This window comes from Peromyscus eremicus, chromosome 19 (assembly GCF_949786415.1).
Source record: "Peromyscus eremicus chromosome 19, PerEre_H2_v1, whole genome shotgun sequence".
Lineage (NCBI taxonomy): Eukaryota > Metazoa > Chordata > Mammalia > Rodentia > Cricetidae > Peromyscus > Peromyscus eremicus.
The window spans coordinates 71,661,194-71,686,816 of NC_081435.1; the positions used below are offsets into that span (position 1 = coordinate 71,661,194).

General features: G+C 40.6%; 1 protein-coding gene across 1 annotated transcript in view; it reads right to left on the bottom strand.

Moving 5' to 3' along the window:
- Znf407 (zinc finger protein 407) overlaps positions 1-25,623 on the bottom strand; it is a 260,585-nt gene that overhangs the window by 118,841 nt on the left and 116,121 nt on the right. Inside the window, exon 5 of the mRNA XM_059246404.1 lies at positions 7,916-8,094. Coding sequence (XP_059102387.1) covers positions 7,916-8,094 — 179 coding nt within the window. The remainder of the gene's footprint in view (positions 1-7,915; positions 8,095-25,623) is intronic.

Genomic DNA, 25,623 nt, shown 5'->3' on the forward strand with positions numbered 1-25,623 from the left:
TAACGCACACAACTGGAATACAAAGGTCATCTGCAAACCAAAGGAGACAGGAGTCTTAAAAAAGGGATCAACTTTAAGACCTGGTCAGGGAACGCTGAAGATGAGCCTAGAGCACAACATGATGCCAGAAAATACTTTCAAAAGATAGGTATTTATTAAAAAAGGAAGAGCCATTTTACAGTGGAGGAATCTGCAGGATCCAGTCCCATTCTGCTGGTCAGGTTACCATTTCTAGCTATAACAAATTTACAGCCTCAACAAAATCTTTCATAAACATTAGGCTAACTCAAAATAAAGGAAGTTCTAACAATGACTGGCTCTATCTATGTAAGTATCAAAGTCATAAAAGACAAGAAGTGTTCATGAACCAGAAAAAACTATGAAGACACGACAGCCATAATGAATGCTGGCCCATGGGATGAAATCTAGTGAAAGAAAAAAAAAAAAAACAAAACTCTGAACAAAGAATATAGTAGAGAAAGTGGTATTGTACTAATGCTAAAATTTTGCTGGGTTTTGTTGTTTTTCTATGAAAATATCATGGTGAAATTTAGGGATGTTTAATGAATTATATTATTCTGTATTTTTGTGTAAATTTGAAATTACCTACAAAACTTAGAAGTTGTGCAATGGTAATTTTACTCATTGCAAATAAAAATGAATGAAATTGTGAAAAATAATCGTTGTACTTAAATAAATTTCAAAGATAATTATATAATATATCTAAATTTATTTCATGATTTGAAAATTCTGTGGTGCTTTCCTTCATTAAATAGATTCAATTAAAGCAACAACCTGTTATGCACAGCCAGTGATAGGACTTGTCAACAGCTACTATAGCTCCCATATACAATCACTTTTAATTGGGACTAAAGTAAGTGATGGTGTAAAAAGTTTTTAAATAAGATTATATTGAATACAGTCAGTAAAAGGTCTATAAAAAGTAAAAGCTGTATCAATTACCTGATCAGCTCATACTGTTCCCACTCAAACCTTCCACAGTCAATTTCCCCTTAAAATTCTGATGAATGAAGTTGTCCTTGGGGATAACAACAATTTTATCTCCCTTCTCTTTTAAAAAACTTTAACTTTCAGAATCTGGTTTCCAAATGCTGTGCATGCTGGTTCTGATTAGATCAGAATTTAACTGTGAGGAGACAGGCAAGACATACTGAAGGAAGTTTTACTGTGCTCAGAATTACACAGGCCTTGAAGGTAAATGAGGATTCAGCCTTTTCTGGGTTATATACACACACACACACACACACACACACACACACACACACACACACACACACACACATTTTAAAACTTTTAAGACCCTGTAGCCAGCAATGAGTCTTTGTGACTCAGATCTATCCCATTAACTGGACGAGTTTCTATGATTTTCAGATACTACCTGTCAATCCTATGAAGAGGAGTTAATGATAGATAACATGTTGATAAAGGTTTATTTTAATTGTGTCTTCTGCAGTTACTATGCAGCTGAGAAAGGAAACACAGACTGGCTAAGGGACTTGATTAAAGCCACATATCAACAGGGTCAACACCAATACCAGCTTATTTGAGTCCATCTTTCTGCTTTCTTCTGTATGAGGTAAGGGCATCAGAGAAACCAACTGTGCAAATATTCACCATTGCGGATTTAAACTTATCATGCAATTTTACTTTCTAATACAGATATTCAGATAATCTGAAATCTGAAACTACCCTCACTTTTAAGTCTTCCATGGTAAAACTTTAATTAACTGGATTTTTTTCAAAATTCCTTTATTTACATGCAGGATTGGACTGTATATTGACACATTCAAGAAGCCAGTCATAGCTCTGATTCAGCCAAACTCTGGGCTATGTATCCTTAGGCAACTTAACTACTGGAAGATCCATTTTAAAAAATCATTAATTGAAACTCGTGATCATCAGAGATTTGTTTTTGAAGATTTAATAGCCTGGTGGGAAGCCTGGAACTATTATTACTGTTCCTCTTTCTTTCTTTGTAATTAAAAGGCAGAACATAATCCGTGAAAAGCGATCACTGCAGCACTGGCCACTTACACAGAAGCCACTGGGATTCAGTGTGGGCTGGCCCAGCTTTCATAGTCAGTAGAATCCACCTCTCCTCAGTACTGAGAAGGAAGTGAGGGTGTGCCAGACAGACAGCAGAAAATGTTTCTCTAAAACACTGCTCCACAGTGCTGAACATATAAAGAGGTCTTCATACACAGTGCAGGAACATTAGAAAGAAAAAAAAAAAAGCATATTTACTCTCAAGCATATGAAGCACTAAATTTTTTTTTTCTTTTTCTTTTTTTTTTTAGTTTTTCGAGACAGGGTTTCTCTGTGTGCACTAACATATTTAAGGGCCTATCATTGTGAGGTTTTCAATAAAGAATAATATTATTGAATAGAAGAAGTGCTAGTGAGTCCACAAGTCTGCTCAATTGATCAGTAAATCATATACTCACAGACAAACATCAAGGAACGGGATTTTCCTGGAATGCCAATCATAGCACTAAAAACCCAGGCTGATGAAAACGGCCTTTCTGATACTGTTCACTCAGTGACTACAAAGAATGCAGTGCAGTTCATCTGAACTTAGGAACCTGAACAGGCACGAGAGTCGGCAGGAGCACAAAGAATAAAGGGCAGCTACCCAAATACCAGAGCTGCCGTTCGAGAATGGACACAGAGGACTGGTTACAGCAGAAGACGGATGCCAGGGCATACAGACAGCAGTTTGGGAAGAACAAAGACTCTTAGCAGCATTTAAGAAAATGACTGGCTGAGAAATTCCCATCCCTGAACTGTTAATTATTTTAGGAAGTCTTTTGTTAGAGTGAAGAACTAGGAGACTAGAAAACAAGGAATCCAGTCTGAAGGTTAAAAAGAAGAGGGGAGAGGCTGAAAATTATAGACCTGTAAGTCTAGCATCTATATTAGGAAATAAATTTGAGATGATACTCATGGATGAGCTTAATGATACATTTGGAGAAGTACAATTTAATAGGAGTGAGTCAGCATGGATTTACCAAAGGCAATCATGTCAGAAAAAATTCCTTCCTTTTTATGTTGAAGTAATAATTGGTTTTTGTAAAGGAGAGCCAATGGAAAACTGTCAGGGTTTGCAGAGTTTGGGACTTTGTCATAAAATAAATCACTGTACAGGATGTCATGACATGTGTCAGAGCATCAAAGTAACAACAGGTAAGAAAGGAACAGGGTGGAAACAGAGGGCGCAACCCTGGGAAGGACTGCCCTCTGCAAGGCTCTGCAGAGCAGGGCACACAGACTCGACGAAAGGAGAACACCGGTGTCCGAGGGAGGACACCTGCATGTGGAGCTCAGAAGACAAAGGCTGAAGCTATTTTACCCCAACAGCGATCGATTAAGCAAGTGGGCTGGGAAGAATATCAAATCTAAGTATGAACTTGAGTAGAATTAAAAAATCAAGTAAGTCTAGCTTAAACGGTACTGAGTTAGTTATAATTAGAAAGGAAGACAAAAGGACGTGAGGTTTTGATAATAGTCAGACTTCCCCATTCTAGAGTTGAATAAAACATACCATAAAAATATAACTTCGAGAAGAATATGAAAATATAGATTTGTAAAGACAACACAGTAAACTCAGATCATACCACCCTGTACAGACAATAATTCAGGGTACTATTTTGCTGTGGGATGGTCTGTATGTCAAGTGTGTTGCTGATTGGTCAATAAATAAATCACTGATTGGCCAATGGCCAGGCAGGAAGTGTAGGTGGGACAAGGAGGAGAATAAAGCTGGGAAGTGGAAGGCTGAGAGACACTGCCAGCCGCCATAATGACAAACAGCATGTGAAGATGTCAGTAAGCCACGAGCCATGTGGCAAGGTATAGATTAATGGAAATGGATTAATTTAAGCTGTAAGAACAGTTAGCCACGGCCATACAGTTTGTAAGCAATATAAGTCTCTGTGTTTACTTGGTCGGGTCTGAGCGGCTGTGGGACTGGCAGGTGAGAGAGATTTGTCCTGACTGTGGGCCAGGCAGGAAAACTCTATCTACACTATTTAAATGACTATGTCTTAGTATGTAGAACTAACGAAAAATTAACTTAAATATGATGAAAAATATGACATCAGAAAACTAAAAAAAAAAAAAAAAGAAAAAGTACAAAATCATGGCTCACTGATTAATCTTTCCTGAAAGAGCGCACTGCTTTCTCACTGCCTTCAACATCTCAGCTTCTCAAAGATAAGTGTGAACTCCAGGCCGGCCACATTGTCCTGGGGCTGAGGGGAGACTCTTGCTCCGCAGCAGGAGGGTCAGCACAGTAAGGACAACTCTCCAGCCCTGCCATGGAGCTCTCCATCATCTCCAGTGATGCCCTCTGCCACCATCTCCCTTTCTCTCAGCTAAGTTTACAGCATTCTAAGATGGAGCTACTGAAGAGAAAAGAACCACACATGAGTTAGTGTGGTCACTGCGTTGCCAACACTGACACATTCAGCTCTGTTCAAGGTGCAGTGGACGTGTACCAAGCTTACTTCCCAGGAAGAGAAATGGCCAAGGTGCAACTGTTGAACCTGGGAGATCAAAGTCAAGGGACTTCTGAGATGAAATACATGATCAAGAGAATTCTGACCACTTTAAATGGATGCCAATGTTGGGGGACTAATGGGATTATAACGTCTCCTCCTACTAGCTATTTAGAAATCTAGAAGTGGGCAGTATGTTCGTTAAAAAAGTACAGACTATGCTTGGCTCACAGGAGAGCACTAGATGAATGGTTTTCAACTGAACACAGTCTGACTTGACTAGTGTTAAGAAACAGAATAGAGCAACCACTGATACCTAGAGGAAAGCACACCCTGAGGCTAGGGCAAGAGGTTGATGCTGCCTATGATTATATTTCACTCAGAAATTATTCACAATGGACTTTTTGTGTCTAGCTTAGTTCATCCAATGATATGACTAAAAGATTTATATACCATTGCTGACTGTAGTTTTATCATTCATACATTTTCATTGATGCTGAGTATTCCTTTATGCTAACATATATTATACACTCTACCCCATTCGTATGTGTGTAGTTTTGTTTTTGGCTAGAGAGAATATACCAAGTTACATGAAATATGAATACTAAGTAAAAGATCGTGTTTTATGTAAAAGATTATCACTGAATACCAGATTATAAACAGACTATCATGTGCTGCATATAGGTTAGCTGGTGGAGCTAGACTACATGAACACAAAATTATGGCAAGAGGTAAAGCTATAGACAGAAAAAGAACATTTCATTATCATAAGAAAATATACAGATATACCTCATATATATGAGTTTGTATGTATGCATGTGTGTATGTATGTATGCATGTACATAAAACATCCTAAAATTCTATGTATCCAGTGATGTATCTTTAAAAAATGCAAAAGCCAAACTTAACAGAATGAAGTCACTGGATGAAAATACACTAATCCACAAGAATAGGAAATGTACACTAAGTTTCCCACTAACAGCTGAGAGAAATGATATTTAAAAAATAAAACAAAACAGAGCAGTGAGTGGTAAGAGGCTCAGATGGTAACAGCACTCGGCATGCAAGTCTGGCAACTTGAGTTAGAGCCTTAGAAGCCACAGCAGATGACCCCCGACTCCTGAAAGCTGTCCTGTGACCTCCATGCCTGTGCTGTGGCCTGCGCACGCCCTTCCCCACTCTCCCCAACATCACACATACACATGCCCTCACAGAGTAATAATAAGGGAAATCAAAGTGCACAAACCCCAGCAAGAACACAGGCAAGGCAACCAATGCTATGAACAAACCGGATGAGGCTGAGCAGGAAAAGCAGACTCTCTCCCCACTGCTAACCTCTAACCTCTCACAGGCTATCTTGTCTGCTCATGAACACGTGCTGTATGCTGGATACAAAGAGAAAACTAAGGGCATCCATTCATGAGCCTCATACACACAGCGAAGTGGAACAGTGTCATCAGACCTTTGTCCACAGCCAGTGAGACATCAAAGCCTACCATTAGGTAGCATATCTAGCACCACTAGTACATGGGACACGTGGTCTGCCCCTCTAGTCTATGGGACTAGTTTATGGGACATAAAATGGACACAGATACCATCTGTGAGGAGCTTCCTCCTTTCTTTGACAAGTTAAGAGATACTTCACGTCAGATAGAGTCCATGGTAAACGTATAGCTTAGGTGATGAGAGAGAGAGAGAGAGAGAGAGAGAGAGAGAGAGAGAGAGAGAGAGAGAGAGAGAGAGAAGAGAAGAGAAGAGAAGAGAAGAGAAGAGAAGAGAAGAGAAGAGAAGAGAAGAGAAGAGAAGAGAAGAGAAGAGAAGAGAAGAGAAGAGGAGAGGAGAGGAGAGGAGAGGAAGTGGGTGGGGACATTCTGGGCCAAGTAGCTGGGGGAACAGTCACACTGGGTAAGGGCTCTGCTGGCCCTCTAGGCCATGCAGTGCCCATGCTTAACCCCCTTCTAGGTCAGTACGTCCAGCACCTCTGCTATACTGCTTTCATGCTGATGGAGAGCCCAAGGGTAGAATAGTCAAAATAGTCTAAGCTGACATTATCTGTTTGTGTGAGCTCTAGCTGATAAACAGATTTTAAAACATCTAAGGTGCCAACCTCACCAAAATAGAAAAAGTAGAGACCTTTGCTTTTGTTTGGTTCCCAAAACATCCCTGTATACAACAGATCTCAAGAAATCAGGAACTCCATCATTACTTTAATATATGATAACATTATTTTAAATTGAGAAAACTGAAAGAATATACCAGTACCAAACTTGGCATAGTCCCATATTGTCATATGCATTAAGGGTATCCTAACTTAAATTATCCACAAAGTTCTCTTTTCTCTGATGTGGACATCATATGTGCAAAAATACATATCTTAAAACAGCCCAGTTTTTATAAAAGGTCTTCCCTTGGTTTTCGCACACACACAGCCTGGTTTTACCAACCATGCTTATTATAGCACTGTCCACAGAGTATCTGAGCTAACCTTTCCATTGGATGCATCATACAATGGCACCCTCACAGATGTATACTAACATGGTAAAACCAGTCTGTCATGAGCCACATGGGCAAAGTGAGAAGCAGAGGTGACTAGCCGTCAGCTTCAGCAGACCACGATACACTGTGTCTTCACATGGTGCTGTTAGGGCCACATCCCAGGACACTTTCCTATACTGACTTTAGGGGTGCATGCTTCCTTAAACAGAATGACATACCTGCTGCCCAATGTTTCCTGTTGTGTATAGAAGATTCTATACTCAGGGACATTTTTCAATTAAATAAAAAGCTGTGTGACAGGAACCAATCTGCTTTACCTAGAGTCACTGCTATATATGACATCTTCCATCATATCTGACTTATACATCAAGAGATAGGGACAATCTGGCAGCCATGCCATTCCCAGGCTCCTCTCCTCCTGACTGCTGGAAAGGGAGGATCCTGTAACCTCCAAGGTGCTTGAGTCACTTCCCCAGCCACATTCTTCCAACTTCCAGGCTTTTATGGGAAAACAGTGGAACAAGAATACAGTGTAACATTTTAAATCATAAATACACTGGAAAAATTAAGCTCTATCAATTAATAAAAACAAAGCTCAAAAGAAACTCTGATCAGTGTCTGACTATGTTTTAAAAATTTGCTAATAGCTTTGATGCCCAACAATAATTTTGTTAGATTTGCATATGTGATTAAAGTAGGTGAAAGGGCCTATTTCCACGCAGAGTGGGGAAGGACCACGATGAGCTTCCATACAGGGCCAGAAACAGACTCCGTCAACATTGGATTCCATTCGTAGAAGTCACAGTTATCTACAAACAGCTTCCTAACTACTGTGGCAAATGAAATGAGATCTTGTTATTAAAAAACAAAACACAAGCACTTTAACGGTTTCCATTCCTTACCAGCATGCAAGTATGCGAGGTCAGGGTTCTCAATGTCAGGATGCTGCTCTTTCAAGTGATTTCGAAACTCCACGGGGACGTTTGTCCCATAGTCACATTTTGGACAGTTGTACATCTTCACACCTTCATGTTTGCCAGTGTGTAAAATGTGTTTGCGGATATTCTCAGCACAGTTTGACCTATCAAGTAAGAAAGTAAATGGAATTAAGTCAAATAAGTATCATTATGCCACAAATGCTGACACTAGCTGCTTTTGGCACCATCGTTTCTACGTGCCAATCAATCACACAGTTAACAAGTAAGAATCAGCCACACGATGATGTCGGCTCTAGAACCCAGTAGTATGTCCTAAGGTGGTCTTTTGCCTCAGCAATTCAGTTCAATGTAGAGCTAGAGGCACAAAATCCCAGGCTTTACATTTAATATCAAATGATTCTGGTACTGTTTGAGGGCAGTGTTGGCTTCCGCACCAGGACACACCAGCATGGCTGCAGAGAGGTACCAAAGGAAAGTCACTGAGCTCAGAGCACCGAGGAAAGGAAGACTTAGGATTTTAGGTTCTGCCAGTAAATGCTGCTTCCACTTATGGTGCTGAGGCAAGCTGAAGACAGAAAGGTGACTACAAACAGTCCCTTGATTTGCCCCGTATTAGGGCAATGTGTTGGTACCACAAAGTTCCCTCTGATGCTGGAGTTTCAGAGGCCAGGCTGGACACTATCGGTGATGGCCCACTAGCCAAGGAAAACAGGAGTAAGTAGAAAAAAAGAATAAGACATGCACTGCTACTTCCTCAGGACGAAACCCTGCAAACACTCTTAGAAGGAGGCTTCAGGAACACATAAGGCTGAGAGATACCTTATGTCCTGCCACACAATAGAAGGTCAGGGAACACCCTGATGGCTAACGGTGTCTAATTACATCATGATGCTTCCTTTTCATGGGATATATTAGTTAAGAAGGTAAAGATGGTTATATTATTAGCCTGTGCTATCATTCACGTGTAAAGATAGCGAGCGAGGCTGGAAATTGAGACTGAGTGAGTCCCTTTTTATTCACTCCCAAGGGAAGCTTGGAAAGTACCTTTCAGGCATGGAAGAGTGAATGAAACGAGGAACAGGATTTCACAGATAGAGTAAAGGGGTCTCCTACTGATAGAAAGAATGCTGAAATACAAGGGAATGAGAACCTTGGATCACAGTCATAGTCCTGCACTGAATCCAAGCTATTACTGTGGAAAGCTTCTGCCACCACTACGCTCATGATAAGTAGAGTATTCAGCAAACATGGACTCCCTTTAAGTATAGTTAGAATGGTTAATGTGGAAAAAATAAGTCCCTCTCAGCCATGGAAAGCAAAGCTACTTTAGAAAGACACACATCAAAATGCTAATACAGCTAATACTGAAATGCTTTACTCTTTTTACTTTCCGAAAATACTTTAAATTTTACATATAAAAATTGGAGGGGACTGGACCTGCCTGAACTGAATCTACCAGGTTGAATTCAATCCCCAGGGGAGTCTTTGCCCTGGAGGAGGTGGGAATGGGGGGTGGACTGGGGGGAAGGTGGGAGGGGGTGGGAGGGGGGAGGACAAGGGAATCCGTGGCTGATATGTAAAATTAAATTAAATTATAAAATAAAATTTTAAAAAAGTGTAAAAAATTATTAAAATAATTTAAGACGGAATGTGAGAGAAATAAATGCTGAGAATTATGATCTGAAAAAATTTTTTAAAAATTATTAACATCACCAACATGTGTGGGGATAGAACTGGAACTACAGAGATTTTCCAGCTAATTCCAAAATGCTTTGGGCCAAGGCTCAGCTAAGCTGGCTATTAAATGCCTCTTTGAGCTTAGACAGAATATGCATAAGCTAGGTGATAAACAAATACATATTTCATTTCCTTTATATCACACTGATTACTAAATCTGTTTTGCACATGAATTCCCTACTGCTAATCAACAATGAAAAGAAGAAGAAGAGCAGCACTGTATGCGCCACATGTGCCACTAGCCTGGTGAACGTGACACCACCACCTGCGCCTGGGAGGTCAGCATTAGTAAGGTGACTGTTACAGCTTAGGACAAACTGCTGAAGGCTGCTCCTCAGCTGACGGTGCTAATTTTGGAAGGTGCTGTATACTTTAGAGGGCGGGCACACTCACTGTACACTCTAGAGGGCGGGCACACTCATTGTACACTTTAGAGGGCGGGCACACTCACTGTATACTTTAGAGGGCGGGCACACTCATTGTACACTTTAGAGGGCGGGCACACTCATTGTACACTTTAGAGGGTGCGCGCACTCATTGTATACTTTAGAGGGCGGGCACACTCACTGTATACTTTAGAGGGCGGGCACACTCACTGTACACTTTAGAGGGCGGGCACACTCACTGTACACTTTAGAGGGTGCGCGCAATCATTGTATACTTTAGAGGGCGGGCACACTCACTGTATACTTTAGAGGGCGGGCACACTCATTGTACACTTTAGAGGGCGGGCGCACTCATTGTATACTTTAGAGGGCGGGCACACTCATTGTACACTTTAGAGGGCGGGCGCACTCATTGTACACTTTAGAGGGCGGGCACACTCACTGTATACCTTAGAGGGCGGGCACACTCATTGTATACCTTAGAGGGCGGGCACACTCATTGTATACTTTAGAGGGCGGGCACACTCATTGTATACCTTAGAGGGCGGGCACACTCATTGTACACTTTAGAGGGCGGGCACACTCATTGTATACTTTAGAGGGCAGGCACACTCACTGTACACTTTAGAGGGCGGGCACACTCATTGTACACTTTAGAGGGTGGGCGCACTCATTGTATACTTTAGAGGGTGGGCACACTCATTGTATACTTTAGAGGGCGGGCACACTCATTGTACACTTTAGAGGGCGGGCACACTCATTGTACACTTTAGAGGGCGGGCACACTCATTGTACACTTTAGAGGGCGGGCGCACTCATTGTACACTTTAGAGGGCGGGCGCACTCACTGTATACCTTAGAGGGCGGGCGCACTCACTGTATACCTTAGAGGGCGGGCACACTCATTGTACACTTTAGAGGGCGGGCACACTCATTGTACACTTTAGAGGGCGGGCACACTCATTGTACACTTTAGAGGGCGGGCACACTCATTGTATACTTTAGAGGGTGGGCACACTCATTGTATACTTTAGAGGGCGGGCACACTCATTGTATACTTTAGAGGGCGGGCACACTCATTGTATACTTTAGAGGGCGGGCACACTCATTGTACACTTTAGAGGGCGGGCACACTCATTGTACACTTTAGAGGGCGGGCACACTCATTGTACACTTTAGAGGGCGGGCACACTCATTGTACACTTTAGAGGGCGGGCACACTCATTGTACACTTTAGAGGGCGGGCACACTCATTGTATACTTTAGAGGGCGGGCACACTCATTGTATACTTTAGAGGGCGGGCACACTCATTGTACACTTTAGAGGGCGGGCACACTCATTGTACACTTTAGAGGGCGGGCACACTCATTGTACACTTTAGAGGGCGGGCACACTCATTGTATACTTTAGAGGGCGGGCACACTCATTGTACACTTTAGAGGGCGGGCACACTCACTGTACACTTTAGAGGGCGGGCACACTCACTGTATACCTTAGAGGGCGGGCACACTCACTGTACACTTTAGAGGGCGGGCACACTCACTGTATACTTTAGAGGGCGGGCACACACTGTATACTTTAGAGGGCGGGCACACTTAGCGGGGTCACTGGTGGTACTAAGGGGTGGCTCCACCTTGCTTTGCATTCTTTTCTACCCAGGGAGAGTTTCCTGCATCTCATCCTCAGTCACCTTCCTCCTGCTAAACTGCTTCTTTCACATCAAATATCATCACTGACATAAGAATCACTAGAGTAGTAATTTTACAGAAAATCAAATAAATATAGCAAAGAAAAGTTGATTCCTGAAGTAACAGTCTAGTCCCTTCCTGCTCCTTTTCCCCTGTCTCCTAATCACCATGAAGTGAACATCCATGCTGTGTGCTCCCACTGTGTGACGCTCTGCCTCTCCACCAGGTCCAAAGCCATGGATCCAGCTAATCTTGGACATTTAAACCTTTGAAATTGTGCGCTGAAGTAAATCTTTCCTCCTGCTAAACTGCTTCTTCCACATAAAATATCACTGACATAAGAATCACTAGAGTAGTAATTTTATAGAAAATCAAATAAATATAGCAAAGAAAAGTTGATTCCTGAAGTAACAGTCTAGTAAGTGGTTATGGTTTCTGTTTGGAGAGCCCATTTGGATTCAAGTACATTAGAACACTGCCTTTCACATGGCAATTTTCCAGCACAGTACACAGAAAGAAAGGACTGCAAAACCACTCAGATGTACAGACATCTTTGAGATGAGGCTAAAGGTAGTCTAACAACACAAATATCCCCTCTATGTTAGTAAAAATGAAGAAGATAACAGGACCAAGGCTCCAGAACGAAGGAGCCATAAACTATTTGTTTTACTCAAATGAATAATGAACTTATACTGAGTTTATCACTCAAATGTCACTTTGCCTGATATACACATAAGGGTAATTAGCAAAACACCTTTCCTGCAGACTGGCTGTACAAAGCCATACTACCATGGATACATGTGCATCCAAGATGTCCTCTGATCATCCCCTGCTAAGAACCACAAAGCAAGCACCTTGAGGACAGAGAGGCACAATCTGAGGGGCTAGGACTTTCATCTTTGAATTCCCCTCTTTTGCCATCTGAATCTCTACGTGCCAAAGAGTTTATTCCTGCCCCCAACTACCTCCCTCTGCACCCTGTCTTCAGCAAAGCTAATTTATGAGGAATAAAAATTATTAGAAATGTGCTAAGGAGTTCTATGCATACTCTCAATACTCAGATGAGCTCTCTGTCTCACGTGACTGAGGACAAGATCCAGGACACCCTCTCTGTATAAAAAAGAATGCAAAACAAGAAAGGCATAAGCACCTGCCCTGTGATAGAACAAGACAGTTGAGGAACCCTGGTTCTGCACCTGCGGGAAGATGTGTTCTACATCCCATCCTCCCGCTGGAGATACTTCGAGCCAGTAGGCTGCTGAGGGGCACAAGACTTAAGCGTGAGGTCAGGTAGCCCAGACTTCATTTCCAACCTGTGAATGCCTACCAAGTCTATGTAGGGCTCTGTGATCTAAGACAACTACTTTAATTCTGAGATCCTGGTCCCTTAACTATAAAGTAAGGCTAAGAGTTTCAAATCACCTATACCTTGGATTTAATCTTTATAGAAAGGCAAATGCCATGCACAAAGTTTCACCAGGATCTAAGAGTGGTTCAAAGCTGCCCGTTGGTTCACATTTGCCCCAGGTCTTCTAAGTTAGCATGGAGGAACAAAGGGCAAAAGTGTGGGGCACATGCACCCAGGCTCTGACACACAGTAAGCAGCAGCTATCAGCAGAGACAAGCCACTGAGCTGGAGGGTCTCATGGAGAATGCTGGCACCTGTGCCTGTCATTTCTAAACTCAATGGCTACAATTCCAGGTTATGATGACTACCAGGTGGCTCACAGCCGAGGAAAGACACCCCGGATACTCAGGAGGAAAAAAAAGATTTCTTTAATGGCTCCGAAGGTTGAGGTAATCACTGAGGACTTGCCAGGACCAAAACCCCAAATACTGCTTTGTTAAGAACCACATTTACCCAGCACTCGGGAGGCAGAGCCAGGCGAATCTCTGTGAGTTCGAGGCCAGCCTGGACTACCAAGTGAGTTCCAGGAAAGGCGCAAAGCTACACAGAGAAACCCTGTCTCGAAAAACCAAAAAAAAAAAAAAAAAAAAAGAACCACATTTAAGAGTTTTAATTTTAAATTAATTCTTTGAAAATTTTATGCATATTCATCCCCTACTCCTTCTGGATCTACCCCTTTTCCCCACATAGCCCCCCTTCTCCTTCCCCAACTTTATATCCTTTAAATTTTTAATTCATTGCTTAGTTAATTTATTGCATGTGGATGCATCCATGCTACAGTGGGTGTGTGAGTGTCTGGAAGTCAGCCGAGGACTTCTCTCCTTCTATGATGTTCATCCAAGTAATCCAACTCAGGTTCTCTGATATGGCAGTAAGCACCTTTACCTACCAGGCCAATTCACTGGCCCCTTTTGTTATTTTCTAACCCATTGAGTCCAATTTGTGGCTATCCATATACTCATGGTAATGGTACACCCTTAAAGAAAATGAACTCTCCCTCCCCTAGAGGCTATCAGTTAAAAGTAGAATTGAATAAGATAACTGTCTTAGTCAGGGTTTCTAGTGCTCTAACAAAACACCATAACCAAATGTGGTTTATTCCATTTATTCTTCTATATCACAGGCCATCATCAAAGCAAGTCAGGGCAGAAACTCAAGCAAAACCTGGAGGCAGGAGGTAAAGCAGAGGCCTTGAAGGGGTGCTGCTTGCTCCTCATGGCTTGCTCAACCTGCTTTCTTACATACCCCAGGACTATCTGCCCAGGTGTGCAACACCCACAATGGACTGGGTCCTTCCACATCAATCACTAATTGAGAAAAATACCCCACAGGCTTTTCTAAAGGCCTATCAACTGTGGTTCCCTTTCCTCAAATAACTGTAGCTTGTATCAAGGTGGCAAAAAAGAACCAACAAATGAACAAAAACACCAGGACAATTAATCTTTGTCTGCTATACACTAATACAGTACTATTAAGCATAACCTTTCTTTTTTTGCTTATCCCCAAGATGTGATGTTAATCTTAACACTACAACATAAAACCTAGTATATCTTTAAAAGCCCCCCCCCCAGTCTTTAAAAAGTAAAATATTTTAAAAGCTCGGTCTCTTTAAGACATGCAAAGTCTCTCTCAAAGTTCAAAGCCTCTCTGAAGCAGCCAACCTCTCTCTAAAATATCCAGTCTTCTTGAATTTCCAAAGACTCTAAAATCAAAGTGGCTCATGTGTGGACTCATATAAAAATCAAAAACCCAAGTTAAATACTTTCTTACTTCACAAAGAAGAACTGGGACACAGTCACAATCAAATCAAAGCAAAGCACAGTTTAAAAGGATAAATATCTCTGTATCCAATGTCAGGGTTGAACTCATGATTTTATAGGTTCCAAGGGGCCTGACAGTCCAAAGTCTCTGCCTCTGCTGTTCACAGCACACACAGTCTGTCTGGTAGGCTCAGGCTGGCTCCACTCCACAGGTGCTGCTGCCCTTGGTTGGTAACAGATAGTATTGACATCTCCAAAGTCTTTGGGTCTCTGCTGCAACTGGGCTGTACCTTCATCAATGCCTCTCGTGGACTGTCTTCAGGGACACTGGCCCTGCCACAAGGTACTAAACATCAATCTTGGGGCTTCTACTGCAACTGAGGATACATCTTCACCAATGGCCTCTCAAAGTACCAAGCCCCAGCTGCTCTTCACAACCGCTTCACACCTTCAAAACCATCTGGGTTGACTCTTACTATTACCAAGGACAGCCTTGAGGCCCTCATGACCACAGTTTCTGTGTGCTGACACTGAGGAAACACTTTCCAGAAAATTTCACCTCAGTGATATTGACTGATTCTTAACCACAGAGGAGTCTTTAGTCCCAGTCACCCAGCATCAATGCCCAGCAAAGCAAGGTTTGACTTTTGCAGTGCTGACTTTCTGCTAATCACAGTCAATTCTTCAGCCCCACAAATTCTTAATTCAAAATATGGCATGGTCTTGATACAGTCTTTATGGGACTCATAAACTTCCCTTTAAAACATCACAAGTCAGGCCTCCATTGTCTTCACTACCATCAGCATTATCATCTAAGTTCCCACAACAGCTCATTAAACTGCACATCCAATGGCTTTTCTAGCAAAAAGTTCCAAAGTCTTTCCATGATACCACCCCACCCCCCAAACACACGCTCAGGTTTGTCACACCAATACCTCATGACATTACCAATTTCTGTCATAGGGTGTCTATTGCTGTAACAAAACACCAACAGCAAAAACCAATTGGGAAAGAAAGAGTTTATCTTACACTTGCAGATCAGTCCATTAGTGAAGGAAGTCAGGACAGGGAGCTGCTGTGGAATAATCCTTCTGTACACTGTAAATATGTACTGCTCTCATTGTTAATAAAAAGCGGATTGGCCAATAGCTGAGCAGGAAAAGATTGGGCAAGACAGTCTGAGACAGAGAGAATGCTGGGATGAAGAGGGGCAGAGTCACAGGAGTTGCCAACAGATTCAGGGAGAAGTGAGATGAGTATACAGTACTGGGAAAAGGTACTAAGACACAGTTGGCATAGATAAAAAACATACAGGTTAATTTAAATATAAGAGTTAGCTAATAACAAGCCTGAGCTATTAGCCAAGCATTTATAAGTAATATTATTTGGGAAATGGCTGCCAGGAAAGGAACACTTATGCCTGCAGGGGCCTGCAAGCAGGAACTGGAGAAGAGGCCACAGAGGAAAGCTGCTTTCTGGCTTTCTCCTCATGGCTTGCTCACTCAAACTTCACATGTCTAGGAAAGCTGAAAACAGAAAGACCCAAGAAGACTTCTCCAAAGGACTATGGAAACAGAAAACAACTATAGGAAGGAGAATTTGACCAGCAGAAGTGATGAGAGATTTCTAGGATTTGTGGAGCTGCCTGCAGGTTGTACAGAAGGAACCAGGGATGGAGCTTTTGAGTTTTCAATTATGTTGTGGTGCACTTCTTAGTGATACAGCTGCTTCTGAGTCATCCTTGCTCCTGTAAGCAACCCTTCACCGACACTCTTCATAGCAACCACAATAAAAATTCACTGGTTTACCAAGTTGGACTTTGGTGCAATTGTTACTTTGGTCTGCCACAGCTTTCCTTTCTGGGTGAGTAGATGTGTGTTAGTGTTTCCCCATGAAGAGTTTTTCATGCAACAAACATGTACTAAAAGCAATTAGAGGTGTGTTTAAATGTAGACACACTCATATATACACAAACAAAGAAAATCAATTACCTCAAAGAGATGTTGTACAAATATTTCTGTATGCATAAAGTATAAATTCACACTGGTGCTTAGAAAAAGTCCATGAATACTAAACAGTGATAGTCTGAAAAGTGGACTGGAGGTAGATATAGTGATCCAAGAGACATGAGAAACCTCCTCACAGCTAAATCTATTACAGGAGAGAATATTGATGTGCTATTTGTAATTAAAAGATGGAGGATCCTAAATTTATAGCTAACACCAAGAAAAAAATAAGTGAAATGATGTACTTTTGAAAATTATACTTATGAAATCATCATCAAATTAAGTGGAATGGCTTAGAAGTGACAACTAATTTCAGAAGGCAAACAGGACTTATTCTATGCACAGCCATGAGTTAAAATATTTTCTGACAAAACAAATCACAATGAATTCCAGATAGATAGCATTATATAGCTTCAAAAATTGTAGAAGTAGTTAAAAGTGATTTAAATGAATATAGGTACTAAATATCTAAAGAATGAACATAAATATATGATGACTTAGTGTGAAATTGACCTAAATCACCCTAAAGAAAGAATTCAAAAAAGAGGAGGATTTGGAGTAGAAACAGTCTACTCAAATATATGAAATATAAGGAAGCATACATCCATGTAGAATATGCATTTGTTAACATGTGTGTATATATATATGCATATATATGTATATATTTAAAATTATTATTTTAAAAGACATTTTCTTTGGAATATTGCTTGCCCAAATTATGTTTATAAAATAATCACACACATTTTATAAGCAAAGGATCGATATTATTCTATCTGGACCCTTGAGAGTATGTTATTCCCGTCTCTCCTTCAGTTTGAGAGTCAGCACATTAAATCCCAAGGTGATATTATAATCAGGCATTACATCTGCGACCACACAGGTACAATGATGTCACATCTTCATTTTTTCTATAGCATAATAGGAATGCCCCATAACAACCAATGACTCTACTTTTCACACTTCTTTTTCCATAGCATACTAGCACAAAATCCAATATTACTGTATATAGTATCTGCTTCTTTGTTAAATATTGCTTTAGAGAAAAAACTGTGCCTTTTATTCAGACATAAAGTATATGTAGGATATAATGAAGGCTGGGATCATAAAGTCAAATGTAGACTTCAACACACAAATACTGCAACATTTTCCTAAATCAAAAACTATAAATATAACAAAATGTATTGGAAATAATATATAAGATCTGCATGAAGGCTTATAAAGCCCTCTTCAAAAAGTTCTGTTCTCAAGATGCCAATAGATGTTATGAAGTACTATGAACACAAAAGTAGAGAGGTAGGGAGGCTCCTTATTCAAGTTAGGGCAACACTACACACTGCATTCTACCCACGGAAACTCATGATGTATACCGCAATAAAAATTTCTGAAAGTTTTACTTTCAAAATGTTTATTTAAAATATTTATTTTATTTTTAATTATGTATATATGCATTGGAGTAGAGGTCTGTGAGTGCAGATGCCTCCACAGCCCAGAAAAGGGTGTTAGGTCCTCTGAAGCTTGAGTTACAGGTAGCTATAAGCCACTTGGTGTGGATAGTGGAAACGGAACTGGTCCCTGAAAAAGCAGTAAGATGCTCTTAGCCCCTAAGCCATCTCTCCAGCCCCTAAGTATGTTTACTTTTGTTGAGCAATTTGCTTCCAAACTTTCTGATCACAGAGTAGTACTTTATGTGCACACTATCTCATAAGGCTGTCTTAATGATTAACGTAAACAATCTAAACATAAAGGGACAATAAGAAAAACACTCGGTTTTTTTTGTTTTTGTTTTTTTTTTTCTTATTGGTACTACAGCTAGTTTTGTTACTAGACAAAATATGCCACAAATACCTGGATAACTATCAGCAACTGTTTTACTGTATATACAAAGTGATTTTAATTTGTTTGAATAAAAACAGACTCACTCCAACAGTCATAACTGATATTGACCACACATGAGGTATCTATCATACCTGTGAAGTTTATTAGGCAAGAACACATATATTTTCAGACTGTTCAAAAGATTTTAAACTCATTCATGAAAATAATTACTATCATTAAGTCCTAAAATAATTATATCAAACTAAACAGTAAACCCTTATTAATGTAAGTGTCTAGAAAGCAGGTTTTACAGAATCTTTGTAATAAAAATTCAAATGAATAGAGTAATTCAAAGAAAACCTTTATATCAACAGAAAAGGCCATCCTATTTTCAAGTTAGTGTTACCTAGTCATAAGTTCCCTGGGTAAGCCACTAGCCCAAGAAAGACAACAAAATCTCCAGCAGAGGAGAGTCCAAAGCCTCCAATAGTCACAGGGGAAGTGAGCCTCCCTGTGTGCTCTGCGGTTTTGTCCCACAATCTGGGTAAGTCAACTTGAGAGCCACACACACTCCTTTACCACTTATGTTCTCTCTGAGGACCCACAAGGAAAAAAAGAGAATAACCTGAGATTATTGATCGATCACCTGTGCTGCTTAAATCTAAAGTTGATTAAAATCAGTTAAGAATAAAGAAATTCTTGGGGTTTGGAGAGATGGCTCAGTGCTTAAGGTCACTGGCTGCTCTTGGAGAGGACCCAGACTCAGTTTCAGCTCCAGTATGGCGGCTTATAATTGTCTGTAAATCCAGTTCTAGAGAATCTGGGGCCCTTTTATGACCTCTGCAGGCACTGCATGAGCAAGGTACCCAGTCATACATGCAGGCAAACCATAAACAAACAAACAAACAAACAATAAATACAGCTTAAAAAAATTCAGACTCCCATGTCTACTATGAAACTTGTTGTCGTAGATGTTCAGCATATAAATGGCACTTGGAGTGCTAAACCAAGAGCAACGGGGAACAGAACAGAGCATAAAGGAGACACACACAACAAGCGATATGATAAAGGGGGATCTGTCAACAAGCAAGTCACATGGGGTGAGAGGGGTTGGTTGTCTTCCTCCTTTCTTCCCACTCCTGTTTTATTTTTTGTGTTGATAAACTTTTTTCTGAAATAACGACTCCCCTCTGCTGCCCTGGCTCACCATAAGTTCCTAAGTTCAAGCCATCCTTTTACCTGGGTACTCAAGTCACTATGAATACAAGGACATGCCATGTACATGACTCTTTTTGTCCTAACTACTTCAAAATAAAAGCTATTTGGGCTGTAAAACTTTAAAGCAGAAAAAAAAAATTATGGAGAGGAGAACAGAAAATACTTTTATAATCTTGATTGGAGTTTTCCTGAAAGAAATTTAAAATTCACATGCTACCAAAATACCTAAGAAATGTTCCCCCTAAGAGTTAAGTTGCCATGTAACTTGTACTATAAATAATAGATATATAAAATATACATTACATATATAAAACATACATAAACAGGTGACTATTAAAGATTATAAAAGGAGTACTTTTGATTAATTTTTAAAATATAAAAATCTCCAGCAGGATAAAGAATGAATAAATGGTACATAAATGGAGATATATAAATGTTTATGTGCAGAGGATGGTGACTAACGTCTCTAGAAACAAAGGGAATATAAATTAAAAACTAAAGGAAAACAGGTTGAAATCTAAGCAGACTAGGAGCTTCAAATATCAGAAGCAGAAAATGAACACTACTGCTAGCAGTGCAAGGAAGGAGAGCTATCGCCCAGCCGGAAGGAAGGAAGGAGGGAAGGAGGGAAGGAGGGAAGGAAGGAAGGAAGGCTTGACTTCAGAACACAGCAACAGGTCTCACAGGTCAGTTGCAGGGCTGCTTTTGTTCATCCTGAATACATCCTGGAAAGACCAGCTCTTCCCTAGCAGTGCCAGAGAGTTCTGCAGAATAATGTCTCCCACTGAGAAGCTGGGCTTTGGTCCAGAGCTAACAGGTCTTGGAGGTGGGTGCAGGGGAAAAGCTCTGGCTATTGCACAGGATTCTGAACATCTTCCCAAACTGAGAAGGCCTGCTGTGTGCCACACCTGATTTTCTACATTTGTTAACAAATAAACAAACGCCATCTCCATTAAACTGAATAAAGTACTAAGATGGAAAGACTCCTAAAAAGTAATATTAAGTTAAAAGAAAATCTAAAAATAATGCATTATGGGGTCCTTTCAGCATTTCAAACATAAACACATGGTTAAGGTGTTCATGAGTAAGATGCCCCATTAATTTTAATGATAATCATTTTTATGTCTAATACAATGTTTTCCATGTCTAAAGAAACTATTGGGATTTGCTTCATATACTTTTGGATCACCAAGATTACTCATGATAACATCTTTGTTACACTTATGAAGTGAATCTGATCACAATACAATTTCAAAAACAACTAGATTATATAGTACTTTGTAAAATGGAAACATTCAATATCATGGAAGAAATGCCATGCTGACTTCTGCTGGGAGAGATGTGCTGAAGCACAGGACACTCAGCTTTTCTCAGCCAATCTGAGGGACTCAAGAATCATAGCACAAGATGAGAAGAAATGAACTAGAAGCGGGAGGAGGTGACCACACTCCAACAAGGATAGAATCTCTGTGTGTGTGTGTGTGTGTGTGTGTGTGTGTGTGTGTGTGTGTGTGTGAGAGAGAGAGAGAGAGAGAGAGAGAGAGAGAGAGAGAGACAGAGAGAGACAGAGAGAGACAGAGAGAGGGAGGGGGCACACAGTAGACCTGCTCTCTCTCACAGTAACAAGATCCTAAGAAGTGAGAGGCAGGGGAAAGGCCAGTTAGGTCATCTGTAGGAGTCCACAAGGCAGAAAGGACAGGCTGGGGGCGGGGTAAGTGGGAAGATGCTGGCCTTTCAAACTACCAATTACAAACAGTAAAACGCATGTACAAAAGAGGTAAGTCCTAGGAGAGTGTTGGCAAGTTAGATATTTAAAAACAGTGGATGGGCCAACAAGACAGCTCTCTGGGTAAAAGTCCTTACTATGAGAACCTAAAGACCTGTAATTGATCCTTGGATTCCAAGTTAAGGTGGAAGGAGAGAGAAAGAGAGAGAGAAATGACTCTACAAAATTGTCCTCTGATCTCTACGCATGTATGGTGGCATGTGTGCTCCATCCTCTACACAAATTGTGCAGACAGACAGACATGCATACATACATACATACATACATATGGGCAGGCAGATGGGCACACACACTCACATACCTGGAGAGGGGAAACTACTAATGGTAAACAAATGATCATATGCAAACACAATTATAGAAGGCCAGATCACTGGATCTTTTTGAGGCACTTGAGGTGATCCTGAAGTAGATTCTTTCAAATACCTTCTGTGACAGTAAATTTCAACTGGAAAATGTCTCTATCATTCTGCTTTAAACTTATGAAAAGCTTCTCTGAAACTGGTAGTTTTCTATCAAATAGAAAAATATTTATTAGATCAGTTAGTTATAATTTTTATTTTGTGTAGATTGTAAAAACCTTTTGAAATCAGTTCTTATAGCAATACAAATAGAGATGCATTCCATCTAGGGAGCTGAGTGGCAAGTGAGAGCTACAGACAAGTGGTTCTGCTGAGGTGCCTGAGGAGACCTGCGTAAGTGTCCAATACACACAGAGTACACACAGTACTAGGTCTGCTTTCTGTGAATATTGTTTAAACTTCTTTACTAACTTCCATGGATTCCAAGTGATTGTGATGAAAATCCTTACTAAAAATTCACTTAGCCATCAATGTGGCAACTGCTTATGAGGTATGTTGACTACCATATCTCACTGTGAATCTTGTTGCTTTACCATTTGTTTCCCACACTCGTTTCCATTGAAATTATTATTCATTCATTTCTGCTCATGGTATCTTTATCCAATGAGAGAAACAATTTACTTTAGATCTAACAACTTGGTGGCGGGAGAGATGGCTCAGAGGTTAAGAACACTAGCTGCTCTTCCAGAGGTCCTGAGTTCAATTCCCAGCAACCACATGTTGGCTCACAACCATCTTTAAAGAGATCTGGTGCCCTCTTCTGGCCTGCAGGTATACAGGCCAGCAGGATACTATATGCATAATATATCAATCAGCCAACCAATCAATCAATCTTAAAAAAAAAAAACAAAAAAACAACCAAAACCTAACAACTTCATTTCTACCATCCACTCTATTGAGAAACAACAGGAATCATAAGGAGGAAATGGTAGCTGCCAGGTCTCTGAGTGTTTTTCTGTTAGAAACACAAATTATACATCGGAACTTTGTACATGTAAAATTACACATAAGTACTTTGGAAACATGACACACATTATGTTGTAAAACGCAAGTTAGAGCTGGGCCGCCCACATCTCAGGAAGGAAGCAGAGCAAGCCCTGGAGAGCCTAGACTCCTTTAGATCCAAGCAGGAAACATTGCATCAGGATTCCCACCTCCTAATTCATGATACTTCATTAGTAAGATGGCAAACAAAATCAAACCTGGAGTAGACTAGATTTCATCCAATTCAAGCCAACAAGGTAGACAATGTGTACCGAAAATGAAGCTCAGATGTTGTGTGGTGTGCACTGATGCCAAAGCACCAGTCCAAATGGCTCCAAAACTGTGTGCAGCACCGAGTAGAGCCTGTCCTTTGGTGAAGGAGGCCTCAGACTGATGCTTGTGGGGCTTTGGCAAAAGGACCTATGTGGCCAGACAGGTCTACCATCTGTTAGTGAGACATACTACGTGGGTTTTCACTGTAGGAATTCTAAGTCTTCAAGCTGCTGCTGATTATGTGTCTGAAAAGGAGAAAAGGGCTATGGCATGCAGAATGTCCTCCTCATGAACCTAAACACAATGACATTTTCATAAAGTAGAGCCATTGCTGCTTGAGGCTCTGAATGTGAATCTGTCCCACCTGGTCCATCGATTCCTCCTATTAATCTAATGCCTAGGTGGCACTGACTGCTGCGACCTTTTCATTGTTATCTTGCTACTGTTGATAGAAATATAGATCCCCGATGCTTCATGCCTACATATCAACTGTTTTTAGGTTTATTATTCCTCCCATTTCTCTATTTATAATGAGTATATGAGCTGGGCTACAGATACAGATGCAGCTTAGTTGGGGGGGGGCACTTGTGCAGCATGTGTAAGGCCCTGGGTTCTACCTCTGTCACCACAAGAACAAAGAAACAGGCAACTACCACCAAAACTCACATGAACTACATAAATAATCCATTTACAACTTGAGCTTGAAATAAACTACCTAAAACACAATACTTTCCAATTCAAGTAATTTAAATGTATACATACATACATACATACACACACACACATATATATATATTTATATGTTAATAAGTGATAATTTATGGCAACTATCTAATTTTTGCAGTTTTACAAACTCAAGGTAAAATAAGTGAAAATTTTATTGAGCTGAAGAATTTATTCCCTAGTACCTTTAATAGTCTGAGCATAGCTTTATTTAGGACAGTTTAAAGATGCTTAAGAAAAAAAAAAAAAAGGCTAGCTGTCAACAGTAACTGGGGCATCCATGCAGAAAAGCAGAGTTTAGTGGGACAGCCGGCGGACCTGGGCACACAGACCATCTTACACCCATAGACTTCTACAGGCTATGTGGTGGGGATGGAGCTGCCATTCAAAGTTAGAGACTACTTACACTGCTGAAAGGAGAATCCATCCCTCACAGCTGGGACACCCAGGAATTGGCAGGCAAGTGCCCAGTATGGGACCAGAGTCAAAGAACCACACCTGGAAGGAAACTCACTCTCTGGCTGTTTTCACATGTTTGTAGTGCACAGCCATAATGAAAGGGGAACTGACTTAGCAATGGGAAGGTCGTTGAAGGAATCTTCTCCTACTTTTAACTCTGTGGCTTATAAAAACATACTTGTCAAATATTAAACTTAAAATGAATAATCTACTAATTTAATTATTTTATAAAAAGAATGGAGTCTTTTTCTAATTCTAAAGTTAAGTGATTAGCTTTGAAGAAAAAAGCAATAGAAAGAATCGATGAGGACCAGAACCACTGAATTTATCTAATAATCTATGACCAGTTGCACAAAAATGCACCCTGTAATCCATTTAAAAATAATAACTGGTTCATTTCAACCCCTGCACACAATGCTTCCCTTTGTCCCTTGTAAGTCTCTCAAATGTCTTATTTTAAAGGAATATATAGTACTCCCGGAAGACATTTTCCCATTTCTATTCTCTCCGACTCCTGCGAGCCCTTGTTCTGTGTGATAAGGCAATCTCCTCCGGGATCTGAGCTGTGTAGTTTCGCACCACGAGTGACAAGGACTCGACTTGAATAACTGCTGTGCGCAGGTTGTAATTATGTCAGCTGGAGTGTTGAACAAGGGGACTGATTAATGTGAGCCCTGGCCCAGGCGCAGTCCCTATCAAAACCTCCGCGCGGGCCAGCAGTGGGGACGGGTTAAAGCAGAGAGACAAAACATGCAGCATCGTCCATGATAGATGAATTGCTCCAACAGTCTCAGGCAGATGTTCCCGGACAGTATAATATACAATTACTCTGCCTTATCACCTTCCCAGGGACAATAAAGCTTCCTCCTTCTATAGCTCATGTGAGTGAAGGCAAAATTAGTTTTACTTTTACAACACTGACTCACTTATCATGTTGCCTTGATTGTGCTTTTACAGCTAAAGAAAACATATATTCCACTTTTAAACTCCAAAGAAAAAGACCTTAAAATAAAACTGAAATCTTGTTTGAAGTCTCTTTTACATTAGAGATACACTGTTTTAAAAGATT